General features: G+C 48.7%; 1 protein-coding gene across 1 annotated transcript in view; it reads right to left on the minus strand.

The window, feature by feature from the left end:
* The window catches only part of C8H16orf71 (chromosome 8 C16orf71 homolog), a 185,227-nt gene that overhangs the window by 136,042 nt on the left and 30,570 nt on the right, over positions 1 to 18,615 (minus strand). The window contains exon 4 of the mRNA XM_030211925.1: positions 12,155 to 12,640. Coding sequence (XP_030067785.1) covers positions 12,155 to 12,640 — 486 coding nt within the window. The remainder of the gene's footprint in view (positions 1 to 12,154; positions 12,641 to 18,615) is intronic.

Genomic DNA, 18,615 nt, shown 5'->3' on the forward strand with positions numbered 1-18,615 from the left:
TTGAAAGATAGGAAGCAGAGAGTAGGATTGCGTGGCCAGTATTCTCAGTGGTGGAGGGTAGTTAGTGGGGTCCCGCAGGGGTCTGTGCTGGGTCCGTTGCTTTTTAATGTATTTATAAATGACCTAGAGATGGGAATAACTAGTGAGGTAATTAAATTCGCCGATGACACAAAATTATTCAGGGTCGTCAAGTCGCAGGAGGAATGTGAACGATTACAGGAGGACCTTGCGAGACTGGGAGAATGGGCGTGCAAGTGGCAGATGAAGTTCAATGTTGACAAGTGCAAAGTGATGCATGTGGGTAAGAGGAACCCGAATTATAGCTACGTCTTGCAAGGTTCCGCGTTAGGAGTTACGGATCAAGAAAGGGATCTGGGTGTCGTCGTCGATGATATGCTGAAACCTTCTGCTCAGTGTGCTGCTGCGGCTAGGAAAGCGAATAGAATGTTGGGTGTTATTAGGAAGGGTATGGAGTCCAGGTGTGCGGATGTTATAATGCCGTTGTATCGCTCCATGGTGCGACCGCACCTGGAGTATTGTGTTCAGTACTGGTCTCCGTATCTCAAAAAAGATATAGTAGAATTGGAAAAGGTACAGCGAAGGGCGACGAAAATGATAGTGGGGATGGGACGACTTTCCTATGAAGAGAGGCTGAGAAGGCTAGGGCTTTTCAGCTTGGAGAAGAGACGGCTGAGGGGAGATATGATAGAAGTGTATAAAATAATGAGTGGAATGGATCGGGTGGATGTGAAGCGACTGTTCACGCTATCCAAAAATACTAGGACTAGAGGGCATGAGTTGAAGCTACAGTGTGGTAAATTTAAAACGAATCGGAGAAAAGTTTTCTTCACCCAACGTGTAATTAGACTCTGGAATTCGTTGCCGGAGAACGTGGTACGGGCGGTTAGCTTGACGGAGTTTAAAAAGGGGTTAGATAGATTCCTAAAGGACAAGTCCATAGACCGCTATTAAATGGACTTGGAAAAATTCCGCATTTTTAGGTATAACTTGTCTGGAATGTTTTTACGTTTGGGGAGCGTGCCAGGTGCCCTTGACCTGGATTGGCCACTGTCGGTGACAGGATGCTGGGCTAGATGGACCTTTGGTCTTTCCCAGTATGGCACTACTTATGTACTTATGTACTTATAAGCTTAATATATAATTACGACAGGTGCATTACACCTCCCATACCCTGACCTGTTAGAATCCTCTGTCTCTGTGAAATACTTATTCCTAATTCTAGTTCAAACTCAAAAGATGAGGTTAACATGGCCAAACGAGGATGAAGAAACATAACAGCCCTGGTTGCCATCATGTACTAGAAAGTTATTTGGGCAGTATGGTGTATGAGCCTTTTTTTTTTAATTGTGCGTTTCTTACTATCTCTTTCTCTCTGCCACCTATGTACTCTCTCGGATGGAGGACTGCTGTTTTCCTGCCACATATGGCTGGGGCAAGCTACCGATCACAGCTCAGCCTAAAAGGGCAATCCTGATTGGGAAGCAAAGAGCCTTTTTCCTTACTTCCCAGTCAGGAATGCCCTTTTAAGACCCAGACAAGCTCCATGACTAATCACAACTGAGCTGTGATTGGTAGCTCATATCAGCAACACAGACGAATTTTTACAAAAAGGGGGGGGGGGGCATGGGGAGGTGTGTTTCCTGCTCCTTGCAGCTTGTTCCGGCGCAGTTGTTTTGCAGGAGGAGGTCCGCGTATGTGTGGTGTATGGCACTTGGCATGTGAACTCCGATTTGCCCTGCAGCACCCCTGTGAGCTTGCCGCAGCGAACTGGGGTGCTTGCAGCACACAGTTTGGGAAATGCTGCTCTATGGTGACCTTTTACTAAGCTGAAATAAGCACTAACTCATGCTACTGCAGCAAAAAAGGGCTTACTGCAGGGTGTGCTCAAGCATCCGGTGGTAATTTTTGCACGTGCACAGGCTACTCACCCGCTAAAAAGTACAATTTATTTTTTTAGCACTGGAACAGAGAGTGTGTTCTGCGCTAATTGGTTAGTGCAGCTACATTGCTGTGCGCTGATTAGCATGTAGTTAGCACGTGAACCGTTACTGCCCACATAATGGGTGGCAATAAGGTAAAATTATGTATCATACCTGATAATTTTCTTTCCCTTAATCATAGCCAATCAATCCATAGACTAGTGGGTTGTGTCCATCTACCAGCAGGTGGAGATAGAGAGCAATCTTTTGCCTCCCTATATGTGGTCATGTGCTGCCGGAAATTCCCCAGTATGTCGATATCAAAGCTCCATCCGCAGGACTCAGCACTTAGAGAATTACACCCACAAAGGGACACTCTGCCCTGCTCAACACCACCGAAGCGGGGGAGGGAAAATTTTCCAGCGCACCACCGCCAGGGCAGTGGACAGGAAACCACACCCGCCGACGCAGGGGGAACTGGCTTATCCTGCTACCGCGGGAGGAGTTGGCTTACCCAAACACCGCTGAAGCGGGAGGGATACAAAGCTACCCTACAGCCGCACGAAGCAGGAGGGAGCGCCGGCATAATTTAGTTATCAATCCAGCCACCACCGAAACGGGGGGAGAGGAAGCAGCAGCTCACTGTAACACAAAATCGTCTCAACTCGAAGAAACTTCAATTGGAAGAACTTGAACACGAAGTCCTCGTGAATAGGAACTGAAGACTGAACTTAAACCTGAAATATAACCAGAACACAAACAATACAGATATCTGGGAGGGGCTATGGATTGATCGGCTATGAATAAGGGAAAGAAAATTATCAGGTATGATACATAATTTTACCTTCCCTATCATCAAGCCGATCAATCCATAGACTGGTGGGATGTACCGAAGCAGTACTCACCCAGGGCGGAACATGGAAATCCCTGAACGCAACACTGAAGCCCCAAACTGGGCCTCGGCCCGAGCAGCCACATCCAAGCGGTAATGACGTGAGAAGGTATGAGCCAACGACCAAGTAGCCGCTCTGCAAATCTCTTCCAAGGAGACAGATCTGGACTCCGCCATCGAGGCTGCTTGTACTCTAGTAGAGTGTGCCTTCAGCTGAATAGGCGGAATCTTCCCTGCCGCCATATAAGCTGCCGCGATTGTCTCCTTGACCCAATGTGCCACCGTAGGCTTAGATGCCTGCAGACCCTTATGAGGGCCTGCGAACAGCACGAACAGGTGATCCGACTTCCGGAAATCATTGGTCACTTCCAAGTATCTGATGATGACCCGTCTAACATCCAGGTATTTGAGCACAGGGTACTCCTCTGGGTAATCCTCCCTACGAAAGGAGGGTAGGCAAAGCTGCTGATTCACATGGAATCGAGAAACAATCTTGGGCAGGAAGGAAGGCACTGGGCGAATCGACACTCCTGCCTTAGTGAATCGCAGGAACGGCTCTCTACACGAGAGCGCCTGGAACTCGGAAACTCTTCTGGCTGAGGTGATAGCCACCAGGAAGACCGCTTTCAACGTCAGGTCCTTCAGCAATGACCTTGGCAAGGGCTCGAAGGGCAGCTTCTGCAAGGTCCGTAGCACCAGATTGAGATTCCATGTAGGCACTATCGAGTGCAGCGGAGGGCGCAGGTGATTAACTCCTTTGAGAAAGCGCACCACATCTGGCTGTGAAGCCAGGGAAGCCCCCTTCAGACGACCCCTGAAGCAAGCTAGAGCCGCCACCTGGACTTTCAGCGAACTGAGCGACAGGCCTTTCTCCAGTCCCTCTTGCAGGAACGCCAACACTGAAGATACTGGAGCAGTGAAGGGCGATACAGAGCCTGCCTCGCACCACGACGCAAAGGTATGCCAAACCCTGGCGTAAGTGGTAGAAGTAGAGTGCTTCCTCGCTCTCAGCATAGTGGCGATGACCTTGTCTGAGAAGCCCTTCTTCCTCAGCCGCTTCCGCTCAACAGCCAGGCCATAAGACCAAAGGGGGAGGGATACTCCATCACCACGGGACCCTGATGCAAGAGGCCCCGCTCTGCTGGCAGCCGCAGAGGACCGTCCACCGAGAGTCTGATTAAGTCCGCATACCAGGGACGTCTGGGCCAATCCGGACCCACCAGGATCACCCGGCCCGGATGCTTTGCCACCCCGCCTAGCACCCTGCCCATCATGGGCCAGGGCGGGAACACGTAGAGAAGCTCCTGTGCTAGCCACTGCTGGAGAAGAGCATCGACTCCCAGAGATCGAGGGTCCCATCCTCTGCTGAAAAAACGCGGCACTTGGCAATTGGTCGAGGACGCCATCAGATCCAGGCTCGGCCGGCCCCAGCGCTTCGTGATGTCCAAGAACACCCGAGCGGACAGTTGCCACTCTCCAGGATCCAAGGTATGGCGACTGAGAAAGTCCGCCTTGACATTCACGACTCCCGCAATGTGGGCCGCCGACAGCTGTTCCAGATTCGCTTCCGCCCACAGGCGCAGAAGGGAGTGCTGTAGGGGTCTCATATGAGCCCTGGCCCTGGCCCAGGGCACTACCTCCATCGTGGCCGTCATAGAGCCCAACAGCTGCACATAGTCCCAAGCCCGAAGAGTAGAAGAGGCTAGGAACTGGTCCACCTGGGTCCGAAGTCTGACGCTCCGGTTGTCCAGCAGGAACACTCTGCCCACTTGGGTGTCGAATCGAACTCCCAGATACTCCAGGAACTGAGTCGGGCGCAGCTGGCTTGTCTCCCAGTTGATGATCCATCCCAGGGAGTTCAGGAGAGCAATGACCCTGTCTGTAGCTCTCCCGCACTCCGCATAGGAAGGGGCTCGGATCAGCCAGTTGTCCAGATAGGGATGGACTTGCACTCCCTCCTTGCGGAGGTAAGCCGCGATGACCACCATTACTTTGGAGAAGGTCTGCAGAGCCATAGCCAACCCGAACGGGAGGGCTCTGAACTGGAAGTGTCGGACCAGTACCACAAAGCGCAGAAAGCGCTGATGAGGCGGTCAGATGGGAATATGTAGGTAAGCTTCCTTGATGTCCAGGGATGCCAGGAATTCTCCCTTTTTCACCGCAGCTATTACGGAGCGGAGAGTCTCCATCCGGCAGTGCTGTATCTTTAAGTCCCGATTGACTCCTTTAAGGTCGAAGATAGGCCGCACAGCACCTCCCTTCTTTGGCACCACAAAGTAAATGGAGTAACATCCCTTGCCAAGTTGATCTACTGGCACTGGGACCACCGCGCCCAGGCGGAGCAGGTTGTCCAAAGTCTGCTGTACTGCCGCCGCTTTGACTGGAGACTTGCAGGGAGAGTTTACGAACCCGTCTCTTAGGGGCCGGCAGAACTCTAGTTTGTAGCCGTCTCTGATGACTTCCAGAACCGAAGCGTCTGAAGTTACCCTGGTCCACTCGCCCAGAAACGAGGATATCCGTCCTCCGATCTGCTCTGGGGCATGGACCAGGGCCCCATCATTGGGTACGAGACCCTGGGGGAGGGCCGGAGGAAGAACCTCCGTGACGGTGGTCCCTGCGAAAGGAATGCTGCTTGGGGGAGAAGTTCCGCTTGAAATAGGAGGAAGAGGAGGTCGACTTGCCCGGGTCATACCGACGGGCTTCCTGAAATCGGCCCTTGGAGGGACCAGGGCGAGCACTGCCGGTCCGAGTCCTGACCTCCGGCAACCTCTTGCCCTTAGATGTGCCGAGCTCGGTCACGATCTTGTCCAGCTCGTCCCCAAAGAGCAGTTTGCCTTTAAAAGGCAACTTGGCAAGGGGAGATTTTGAGGCATGGTCAGCCGACCAGTGCTTAAGCCACAGTCACCGCCGGGCAGAAACTGTCTGAGCCATACCTTTAGCCGAGGCTCTCAAGACATCATACAGCAAGTCCGCCAAGTAGGCCAGGCCCGACTCCAGGGCCGGCCAGTCCGCCCTCAAGGAAGAATCCAAGGGGGAAGCCCGCTGCAAAACGGTCAGGCATGCCCTGGCCACATAGGAGCCGCAAACCGAGGCTTGCAAACTCAGGGCGGCCGCCTCAAAGGCCGACCTTAAGGACGCCTCCAATCTCCTGTCCTGAGCGTCCTTCAGGGCAATGCCACCTTCCACCGGCAGAGCCGTCTTCTTAGTCACCGCAGTGATTAAAGAGTCTACTGTAGGCCAGAGAAAGGCCTCCCGTTCACCCTCAGGCAGAGGGTACAGACGGGACATGGCTCTGGCTACCTTAAGGCTCGCTTCAGGGGCATCCCATTGAGCCAAAATTAAAGTCTGCATGGCTTCATGAACATGGAAGGTTCTGGGCGGGCACTTAGTTCCCAGCTTAATGGCAGAGCCAGCTGAGGCTGAGAGAGGGCCTTCCTCCGGAGAGGAAATTTTCAGAATGCTCATGGCCTGCACTAACAGGTTGGGCAAATCCTCTGAGCGAAAAAGCCGCACTACAGAGGGGTCATCCGCTTCATCCGAGCGGGGATCAGTCTCCTCCAAAGAATCCCCTAAGGACCTTTGGGATAACTCAGATACGCTGCCCTCATCCACATCAGAGGAGACCGAGTCCCCTAGGGCCTGGAGATCCACCCGAGGGCGCTTGATCATGGAAGCCTCATCACCCCTATCAGACAGAGGAGCAGGGGCAGCGTTTTGCATAAGGAAAGCCTGATGCAGCAGTAAAATAAACTCAGGGGAGAAACCCCCCAGTCTGTGCACTTCTGCAGCCTAGGCCACAGCCCTAGAGGCACTCTCAACCTGCGCTCCCAAGAGTGGGGGAGAGGCGCGCTGCGCATCTAAAATGGCGTCCGCCGCAACACTCCGCGAAGGAGCCGCGCGGGAAGAATGGCGCTTTAATTTCGCCGACTTTATACCGTCACCCGCGTCAAGGGCAACCATACCATTAACGTCTCCCACCTCAAGGGCGGCCCAAGAAGGAGCCGACCGAGCAGCGTGGCCGGCCACAACCGGGAGGACGGCCAGCGGGGGATGGGCACCTAAGGCGGGAAAAACCGCCGCACTGGAGGAAAACCCGGGGAACTCTCCTGATTCCGAAAAGGCGCCCAAGAAGAGCGTCGCTACCCTTGAACCCCCCACTTCCCTGCTAGACGCACGCACGCGGTCCGGGTAGCGTCTTATCGCGCCCTTGCCATCCGACGCCATAGCCACGTGGAGACCGTTCGGGGAACCCCCTGCCCGCTAGGAAAAGGTAAAATTACCTGCTTCTCGCTCCGAGCTGCAACGATTTGGAGTCCCAGTGAGTAGCTGCAACCAAGGACGTCTTTCTCTCAAGGACACCTATTTGTTTGGTTTTTTTTAAACGGAGCCAGCGGGAGGGGGGAGAAAAGGAGGGACCTGGAACCACCAGGTTTGCACTTGCTCACTAAGAGCCCTCAACCCCAGGTACTCAACAAAACCTAAACAATTAGGCTTGGAGACCTAGCCAGAGCTGCTGCTGTGCGACCACACACCTGCTAGATAGAGAACATACTGGGGAATTTCCGGCAGCATATGACCACATATAGGGAGGCAAAAGATTGTTCTCTATCTCCACCTGCTGGTAGATGGACACAACCCATCAGTCTATGGATTGATCGGCTTGATGATAGGGAAAGGCTCACGCACTAATGGAAATTAGTGCATGGTCATTAATAGGGAAAATTTATGTTTATAGTTTCCTGAATGTACTTGTGTGTCGATGCTCTCACCTCACTGATAATTTTGTGCATGACCTGATCCCTTAAGTTTTCATCTCAGACATTTCCTAAGTTCATCATCAGTTCTTGTGCAAGAAAGGAAATAGGGGAAAGGAGTACTTAACCCCACAATTATTTTTGTTTTATACCATGCACTGGATTAGTTTCCGAGAAAGTCTGAATTATAATATGTGCAAAGCTTTTATAATCATCAATGAAAGTAAAACACACAGAAAGAAATCAATGCTAGTCAGATAGGTTATATACTGTGTGCATCCGATATCTGAGAACAGCAATGGATCATTTACAGAGGTCAAACTCAGTGTGCGTTCAAACTTTTCAGATATGTTGTCCTTAATCTGTCTCCCTCTTCTTCTTTCTTCGCCTCATAGGAAAGAGCTCTGTGGACACAGAAACTCACTTTTTTTCTTATAGCCATTGAGGACACTGGAGCACTGGGCAGCTGGAAGCAGCAGCATTGCTGTGAATGTTAGTTTGATTGTTGTCTACAGAATGGATTCTATCTTCTTAAACGAATGTGTCTATCCTGAATCTACTCGAGTTCTAATTCATGTCTCTTATATTTTAACCATGTACATCATCTCAATTTGGCCTTGCCCAAGACTGGCGATTCATCAAGTCTTTAATTAAACATAAATATAAACATAAAGCTGGCTGAACTTTTATTCTGTTTCTAAAGCTTATTAGTACAGTATGAATGAAGGGTACTATATAGATGTTACTAATTTTGAAACTTGGTATAACAATATGCTCTGGACATAACTTTATTTTTACAACCCAGAATTTTTAAACAGTAGAACAGAAAGCATGTCCATTTTAAAACTAAGAATCCACTAAAAAACAAAATGTGGTGTGGATGCTAATCAAAATTCAAAAAAAGGAAAACAAATCCAAGCAATATGAAATAACAATCAGGGGAAAAGCCTCAAAGAGCTTGGGGACTATACAATAAGTCTCAACAAGCTAAACGGACAAAAAGTCCTCTCTTCATCATAGGCAAAAAACTCTGAGGCTACAGCTGTAAAAAAAATGTATTCGCTGTGGCCAAAACACTATTTAAATTTTTCTGAAATTTTTATCATAGATAAATAAATCTTCAATGCATTGAACGCTACAATAGGAACACAGAAGAACTTCCCATAAATAACTGGTTCACTTATCTCTGTTCAATGTGGAGGAGTGGCCTAGTGGTTAGGGTGGTGGACTTTGGTCCTGGGGGACTGAGGAACTGAGTTCAATTCCCACTTCAGGCACAGGCAGCTCCTTGTGACTCTGGGCAAGTCACTTAAGCCTCCATTGCCCCAGGTACAAATAAGTACCTGTATACAATATGTAAGCCGCATTGAGCCTGCCATGAGTGGGAAAGCGCGGGGTACAAATGTAACAAAAATAAAAATAAATAAAAATGTTCTCAAACAAATGCTGCTCCCGCTGTGCGGTTTCTCAAGAGCTGCGCTGAGCCGACGATGGCCAACGTTTCACTGCTTCTTCAGGGCATCGTCGGCTCAGGGCAGCTCTTGAGAAACCACACAGCGGGAGCAGCATTTGATTGAGAACATTGAACAGAGATAAGTGAACCAGTTATTTATGGGAAGTTCTTCTGTGTTCCTATTGTAGCGTTCAATGCATTGAAGATTTATTTATCTATGATAAAAATTTCAGAAAAATTTAAATAAAGTGTTTTGGCCACAGCGAATAAAACATTTTTACAGCTGTAGCCTCAGGGTATTTTGCCTATGATGAAGAGAGGACTTTTTGTCCATTTTGCTTGTTGAGACTTATTGTATAGTCCCCAAGCTCTTTGAGGCTTTTTCCCTGATTGTTATTTCATATTGCGTGGATTTGTTTTCCTTTTTTTTGCATTTTAAAACTAAGACAGAATAATACAGATGTGCCTCTTTGAGTGTCAGTCCAATGTGCAAATGGCTCATGAATTGACCAAGTTGTGCGTCGCTGAATTATAGAAAAGTAGTATAAAAGGCCCGTTTCGGTAGGCAATGAAACGGGCGCTAGCTAGCAAGGTAATCCCCCCCCCCCTGCAGCGTCCTTCCTGTCTCCCCTGCCCCCCCTGCAGCCACCCATCTGGTCTCAGGACCCCCTCCCCACCAACCCTCCTCTGCCCCTGCAGCCACGCATGTGCAGCAGCCCTCCTCTGTCCCCTGCTCCCCCTGCAGCCACCCATGTCCAGCGACTCTCCTCTCCCCCTGCCCCCCCTGCAGCCACCCATGTCCAGCAACCCTCCTCTCCCCCTGCAGCTACCCATGTCCAGCGACCCTCCTCTCCCCTGCCCCCCTGCAGCCACCCATGTCCAACGACCCTCCTCTCCTTTCCCCTTGCCCCCCCTGTAGCCACCCATGTCCAGCGACCCACCTCTCTCCCCTACCCCCCATGCAGCCACCCATGTCCAGTGACCCTCCTCTCCCCCTACCCCCCCTGCAGCATCTCTTCTGTCTCCCCTGCAGCCACCCATCTGGTCTCAGGACCCCCTCCCCACCTCCCTCTTCCCTGCCCCCTCTGCAGCCATCCATGTCCAGCGACCCTCCTCTCCCCCTGCAGCCACCCATGTCCAGCGACTCTCCCCTCTCCCTGCCCCCCTCCAGCCACCCATGTCCAGCGACCCTCCCCTCCCCCCTCGGCGCATCACCCAAACCCCTACCCCCCCCCCAGCGCATCACCCAAGCCCCTACCCCCCTTCGGGCACATCAACCCCCTCGCCACCCGCAGCCGCCAATACTAACGCTGTCCGGCCGCTGCTACGTCTCCTGTTGAGCAGCGGCGGCCGGTACAAAAATAAAAAGCCAAAAAAAGATTTTAAACCTGAAACACAGCTCCGTAGGCAGCCATCTGGCATTGGCTGTCATCTCTGCAGCCGCTCCTCCTCTCCCCTCTGACGTCGCTGCGCTCCTCCGGGGTCTTCCTGCAGGAGCAGTGAGATGGAGGGGAGAGGAGGAGCGGCTGCAGTGACGACAGCCAATGCCAGATGGCTGTCTACGGAGCCGCGTTTCAAGTTAAAAATCTTTTTTTGGCTTTTTTCTTTTTCTACCGGCCGCTGCTGCTCCACAGGAGAAGCAGCAGCGGCCGGACAGCATTAGTATTGGCGGCTGCAGGTGGCAAGGGAGTTGATGTGCCCGGGGGGGGGGGGGGGGGGGGGGGGGGTAGGGGCTTTGGTGATGCGCCGGGGGGAGGGTCCTGGGTGATGCATCGAGGGGGGGGTAGGGGCTTGGGTGCTGCGCCGGGGCGGAGGGGCTTGGGTGTTGCACCGAGGGGGGGCATTGAGAGCTGATTGGTAGGCGGGGGAGTGGTAGGGAAACACGCCCTTGCCTTGGAATCAGCTGTCAGTGACATCACTGACATCAGTGCATTCTAAACTGCCTAGCAGACCACCTCTGAGGGAGCCACGGTCCCAGGCACATTAGAACGTTGGAGGTGAGAATTATTATATAGGATCTCCTACCCCTGTAAACCCAGTGTTAATGCTAACCTTTCTGCACTGCTACATGGAAAACCCATGTATGACTCTAGACTTGTGCTGTTCAGAACAAGTAGAGAGGATGTAATAGCACTTACAGTGTAGAGCAGAGAGGGAACAAAACAATGTTATAGGGAACAAAACACTGTTATACTTGACAAAATTAGGTCTTACCTGCTCACTTTCTTTCCTTTAGTCCCACCAGAGAAGTCCAGAATGTATGTGTTGTGCCTGTTGGCCAGCAGATGAAAACAGAGAGAGAGAAAAAAAAAGAAATCCTATGCCCAATAAGGGCACCATACAGCCTTACATGTTCGACATCTCTTTGTCTCCAGCAGATGGTGATGGACAGACCATGGAACTCCTGGGCTGGTTACTGAAGCAACACTTGATCCAGCTGGAGAACTAGGTATCACTTGAGTAAAAAGGGTACCTCATTTGATATTTTAAGTTCCAATAAATGAATGAATGAAATTTTTGTTTTTTTTTTAAACAGAGGACACAAAGCCAATTTATTCTGGGACAGGTATGATACACAGAAGAGTCTGAGTTCTTCTTCCCCTCCCTTGTTCACTACTGTTTTCTTTCTTTCCCTGAAAGGGGTTTAAATATTTGAAAAGGAAGTTGCTTCCTCACCTCAAAACATCAGAAGAACTCTGGAGCATTTGTTCCAACCTACACTAGCAGTTAGCAGAAACAGATAGGAGTATGCACCCGTACTGTGAGGTTCTGGACTGGTCTGGTGGGGACATTAAGGAAGAGAAAATTTTGAAGCAGATGAGTAAGGTATACCAAAACTACACTAGAACACACCCCCTTCAAATCTGTGAGTGCCACCTGCATATACTTGCAAGTAGCACCTCTTCTAAAATTGCTACTTGTGCATGCTGATTTACATGCATAAATGACTTTTTTATTTTAACTGTGTAAACCTTCTAAAATCACACTCGTTTGCTGATAAAAGCTGGATGGGAAGGAAATGTCTTTCCTACTAAAGACCAACATTTTTTTCTTAACAGTGCCTGCACTGGGGTGAACTTTAATACTAATTTTGCATCAGTGAAAACCAGAATACCTGTAAATTTAGATCAAGCTGGGATTTGAATGTAGGATTCTGTTGGTACTCTTGACTGTACCCTGTATTCCTCCAGCATGGCTGGTTGTCTTTCTCTAAGATATCTGAATCACTATGCTGTTGCAACCAGCTTTCCCCATTGAGTTGTATATTGCTCTCTGCTGATTTATTTATTTCCCCTAGGCTGGTGTTTCTGTTCACAAAAGTTGATTCCTCTATAGACAGTGAAAGACTAGTCCCAAGTCGACAGCACAGTTCATCCTTTCTTGTGATTCCATCTCTGATTTCTATGGAATTCACACACTCGGCATCTTGATGATGTGGAGGACCGTCAGCTGAGCTAGTAGACGGACTCAACTCAGAAGATTCCAAAGAAATATGTTCATTAGGCTCTGGTGTAGCAACAGCCCTTTCTGTCTGAACTTCGGATTTCTTCAGAGTACCATCCCAAGCTTCTTTGATTAGCCTCATTGGTTCAAATACTTCCTTCAGACAGAAAAATACAAAAAAGAAAATAAGTCCTCCTTTCACTCTTGCCAACCTAGCACTAAGGGGCTGAAGCAGAAAGCCACGTAGTACAGCTCACTACATGTCTTTCTACTGCAAGCTTCCTGCAAAATATTGCCTGCGGGACGCAGTATTCAATGAGCATGCAAATTACTATAATGTTTTTGCAGTAATTACAGCTCATTGCAAAATGTCTCCCTTCCTATCAGTGCATGAGCAATTGGCTCACACACTGTGACAGATAGGATGACATTTAAAAACAACGCCTGCCTCTCAAGGTACGGGGATCTGAGGATCCTGAGGGGGACGCCCTAGACACAAGGGAAAGGTGTTTTGTTTTTTAAGTTGGAGGGATGTTGGGTCAAGGGGTAGGGGAAGGTGCCACTAGACATCAGGGTTTTTTTTTTAACATTGAGGAAAGGCAGGAGAGTTAGTTATGTTGAGGTGGGAGGTGCCACTAAACACCCACTTCTACACTGCCTCAGACCTCACAAAACATTTCTTGCATTGTGCACACATCATAGTAGCGTAGTAGATGACAGCAGATGAAGACCTGTACGGTCCATCCAGTCTGCCCAATAAGGTAAACTCATAGCATAAGGTATATGATATGATACAATACTTGATAATCAAAAGTCATTTTTTTTCTTTGCATTGCGGGGGAATAGGTAATGGCCTCATTACCCTTCATTTCAATATAATAATGTGTGGTCATGTTTATCACATGAGTTAACATCCACACGCAACCCCTTTCTGCATTGCTCAGCCAGTAACCTGCACATTAACCCCACTGTAACCACTCGATTTGGCTCGCAGTAGCTTTCTGTATTGGCCTCTAAGATGTAATGAAAATTTTGTTCCATAAGGAAATTAACAAAAAACAAAAAGGCATGTTTATTTTGAGTCCTATGGGCTTGTAAAGACCCATACTATAACTTTTCTTTTGAACACAGTGGGAGACTGCAGCAGAAAGATACTTACAAGGAGCTTGTTTCTTAACCCAACTTGCACCCTGGATGTATTCAGAAGTTCCTGAACAACATTGCTCCATAATGTTTATTCATCATCTCCTCCTATATTTACCTTACTTTTAGTGTTTAGAATTGTAAAATACTTAGAACACTATGGGGCTCATTTTGAAAGGAGTGATCAAAGTGACTTACTATCAGGCTTATTTTCGAAAGAGAAGGACGCCCATCTTTCGACACAAATCAGAAGATGGGCGTCCTTCTCACAGGGTCGCCCCAAATTGGCATGATCGAAAGCCGATTTTGGGCATCCCCAACTGCTTTCCGTCGTGGGGACGACCAAAGTTCATGGGGGGCGTGTCGGAGACATAGCGAAGGCGGGACTTGGGCATGCCTAACACATGGGCATCCTCGACCCATAATGGAAAAAAAAAAGGGCGTCCCTGACGAGCACTTGGACAACTTTACCTCGTCCAGTTTTTCTTACGACCAAGGCACATAAAGGTGCCTGAACTGACCAGATGACCACCGGAGAGAATTGGGGATGACCTCCCCTAACTCCCCCAATGGTCACTAACCCCTTCCCACCCTCAATAAAATATCTTTAAAAATCTTTTGTGCCAGGCTGTATGCCAGCCTCAAATGTCATACTCAGGTCCATCACAGCAGTATGCAGGTCCCTGGAGCAGTTTTAGTGGGTGCAGTGCACTTCAGGCAGGCGGACCCAGGCCCATCCCCCCATACCTGTTACACTTGTGGAGGTAAATGTGAGCCCTCCAAAATCCACCAGAAACCTACTGTACCCACATCTAGGTGCCCCCCTTCACCCGTAAGGGCTATAATAGTGGTGTACAGTGGTGGGTAGTGGGTTTTGGGGGAGGGGGTTTAGGGGGCTCAGCACACAAGGTAAGGGAGCAATGTTCCTGGGAGCAATTTCTGAAGTCCACTGCAGTGCCCCCTTGAGTGCCCGGTTGATGTCCTGGCATGTCAGGGGGACCAGTGCACTACCAATGCTGGCTCCTCCCACGACCAAAGGGCTTGCATTTGGTTGTTTCTGAGATGGGCGACCTTGGTTTCCATTATCGCTGAAAATCAGAAACGCCCAAGTCTAGGGACGACCATCTCTAAGGACGACTTAAATGTCAAGATTTGGGTGTCCCCAACCGTATTATCGAAATGAAAGATGGATGTCCATCTTGTTTCCATAATACGGGTTTTCCTGCCCCTCCACCAGGATGTTTTGTGAGGATGTTCTCAGCAAAACTTGGGCGTCCCTTTCGATTATGCCCCTCTAAGTGATCAAAAGGTGCCCTAAATGACCAAATGACCACTAGATGTATTAAGGCATAACCCCCTCACTCCCCCAATGGTCACTGACCCCCTCCCAGGCCCCTAAGATGTAACAATGACAGTACATACTCGGCTCTATGACAGCTTCAGATATGATGGCCATTCCTTTAAAGCAGCAAGCAGGTCCCAGGAATAGCCTAGTGGTCAGAGCAGTGGAATGGAATGTAGAGAAAGGAACCCAGGCCCATATCCCACTCTAACTGGTACACTTGCAATGAAACATTAAATACCTACTGTACCCATATATAGATAACACCTGCAGACATAAGGGCTATTGTAGTGTTGTATAGTTGGGTACAGTAGGTTTTTGGTGAGTTCTGGAGTTGTTAAAATGCAAGAGGATTGTGAAAAATTACAAGAGGACCTTACGAGACTGGGAGACTGGGCATCCAAATGGCAGATGACATTTAATGTGAGCAAGTGCAAAGTGATGCACGTGGGAAAGAGGAATCCAAACCACAGCTACATGATGCAAAGTTCCACATAAGAAGTCACTGTCCAGGAAAGGATCCAAGTGTCATCGTTAATGATACATTGAAACCTCTGCTCAGTGTGCAGTGGCGGCTAAGAAACAAACAGGAATTATTAGGAAAGGAATGCCAAACAAAAATGAGAATATTATAATACCTTTATATCGCTCCACAAGGCGATTGCACCTCGAATACTATGTGCAATGCTTGTCAACGCATCTCAAAAAGATATAGCGGAATTAGAAAAGGTACAGAGAAGTGTGACAAAAATGATAATGGGGATGGAATGACTTCCCTATGAGGAAAGGCTAAAGCTACTAGGGCTCTTCAGCTTGGAGAAGAGACGGCTGAGGGGATATATGTAAGATATCTATAAAATGCTGAGTGGAGTGGAATGGGTAAATGTGAATTGCTTGTTTACTCTTTCCAAAAATACTAGGACTAGCGGGAATACAATGAGGCTACTAAGTAGTAAATTTAAAACAAATCAGAGAAAATATTTCTTCACTCAGGACCCCTTTTACCAAGTTGTGGCAAAAGGCAGGTGCGTACCAAGGGGGGGGGGGGGTGGTCCGCCCCGGGTGCACGCCGCTGGGGGGGTGCCGCGCCTCTGTCGGCAACGCTCGTTCCCTGCTCCTTCTGCCCCAGAACAGGTTCCTGTTCCCGGGCAGAGGGAGCAGGGAACGAGCGAAGAAAACAGGCGCACGGCACCCTCCCAGCAGGTAAAGATGCACCCGGGGGGGGGGGGGGGGGTGTTGTTTCGCCGGGAGGACGTGTCCTTTCACCGGGGGGGGGGGGGGTTGCTCTGCACCGGGGGGGGGGGGGGGGGGGGGCGCATCGGCGATCCGCCCCGGGTGTCAGCCACCTTAGGAACGCCACTGGCAAAAGGGGAGCATGCACTGGTGTCAGCATGTGTTTTTGATGCACACCGAGACCCCCTTTTACCGCAGCTAGTGAAAGGGTAGTCTTTCTTTCCTGCAGGAAATGGCCATGTAGCAAGTAAAGCACTTGCAGCATGGCCATTTCAGGGGGGAGCCCTTATCGCCACCTGTTGAGTTGGTGGTAAAGGCTCCCACGCTAACCTGGCGGTAACTGGGCAGCACGCGGCACTGCCCGATTACCACTGGGTACACCCTGGCACCACAATGTATTTTTGTAGCGCCGGATATGACGGTAAGCTGGTTGTGGGAAGTGCCACCGGGCTGCTGTGGTAGTCCGGCAGTACCTCCATGTTTAGCAAGCGGTAAGCCCGTGTTGGGCTTACTGCCACTTTCTAAAAGGGGCCCTCGTGTAATTAAACTCTGTAATTCGTTGCCAGAGAATGTGGTAAAAGAAGTTAGCTTGGCAGGGTTTAAAAAAGATTTGAATAATTTGCTAAAGTCCATAAGCCATTATTAGGATGGACTTGGGAAAATTCACTACTTATCCCTAGGATAAGCAGCATAAAATCTGTTTAATGTTCTGGGATCTTGCCAGGTACTTGTGACCTGGATTGGCTACTGTTGGAAACAGGATACTGAGCTTGATGGACCTTTGGTCTGATCCAGTATGGCAACACTTACGTTTTTATGTTATGTTCTTATGGTTATATATCCATATGTAGCTGATGTTTGTATTAAATGTTGATAAAATAGCAATTAGAAACTGAAGGCCTTAGGGCTGGTCTACTGTCACGTGGAGGGACTTGAGATCAGTTCCCAGACCCACTGTTCCCTCTAAGCTGAGCAGGAGTCCTCTAGTGGCATTTCTGCAGGTGTGGGGGGGGTGGTGCTTCAATACTGTGTTTTCAATCACTAGGGGTAAGCAGGTTCTCTGGAGTCTTACAGAATGTTTCTGTCCCTCACTATTGAAAATGTGGCAGTGAAACTGTACTCCCCACTGGCAGGACTGTAGATGGAGGACTCCTGCTCAGCTTAGAGGAAACAGTGCCCAAACCAGGTCTGCCTGCTAAACTGGCTGGGCCTGGTGATGTTAGAGGCTATACTATTTACAGATCACTGGGAGGACAGTATCACGGCCATTGTGCAATGGTAACATTTGATGGTCCGACTTGGGTTCCATGGTGTATAGCCCCTGGTCAAGGGCTGTTACTACAATGACTAAGATGGAAGAGTTGACAGAAGATATAAAATAGTGGAAAAATCTCTGGACAGTGTGAATGAAGGATCGTGGCACTAGATACTAGCCCTTGTTCTGAATGAGCTCGTGGCCCAAAAAATGAAGGCTCATACAGTCAGTTTACGGCACTCACTGTAGAAGAACTAAATTTTATAACCTGAGCAGAGAATAACTTGAGCAGAGACTGCACAGTTAAAATAAATCTTTTGCTTTCTTTATGATTGTAGATTTGAAACAGACTGTAATTTGTGCACCTAGGGATAAATTCTATATAGGTCACTAGGTGCCAAAAAACTAGATGTTAAGCTAAAATAATGGCACAGTTGCATGCCAAATCTGTTCTAGAATATTAGCATATTTCCATAGTTGCACACCATGTTTTAGGCATGATCACTGATGTCAAGTCTATGGATAGCGTAAACGGTGGCACCTAAATGCAGCAGTTTGGCATGTAAATGCAGTTATTCTATAAAGTGTGCACAAGAATAATAGGAATATTCCTAACACGCCCATGCTCTCCAACATTAACGCCCTCTTTGCATTTGTGCACAACAGACATTAAGTGCACTGTTTATAGACTAGGGGCATAAATCTGTTATGTGCGTAACAGCAAATTAGCGCCAGTTACTGCTTGTTAATGCCAATTATTAGTATTTATCAATTATTTGCCAATTTAGTAGCAATCAGTTAATTATGTTATGCGACTAACTGGCCCTATTCTATAACTGTGTACTCAAATGCACACCTAACTTAAGGTCCCATTTATAGAATGGGGGGGGGGGGGGTCCATTGTTTTAAAGTCAACATCTTTTTAGTCATGTTCTCATGCTATTAATTATTACAAAAACAGATACCAAAAAATGCATGCAAATATCACATTGAAATGAGTACATAAGGTTGGCAGGATATGGAAGTTGCTAGGAAACAAATTTAAGCTATTTAAAAAATTATTTTCATTCGTGTTCCAGTGGAAAATTTATGCACTGAGCATAAAAAATTAAACGTCTCCTGACATTTTCAGGGATTATTATTTTAGCTAGATATCCAA

Source organism: Microcaecilia unicolor, chromosome 8 (genome assembly GCF_901765095.1).
Source record: "Microcaecilia unicolor chromosome 8, aMicUni1.1, whole genome shotgun sequence".
NCBI lineage: Eukaryota > Metazoa > Chordata > Amphibia > Gymnophiona > Siphonopidae > Microcaecilia > Microcaecilia unicolor.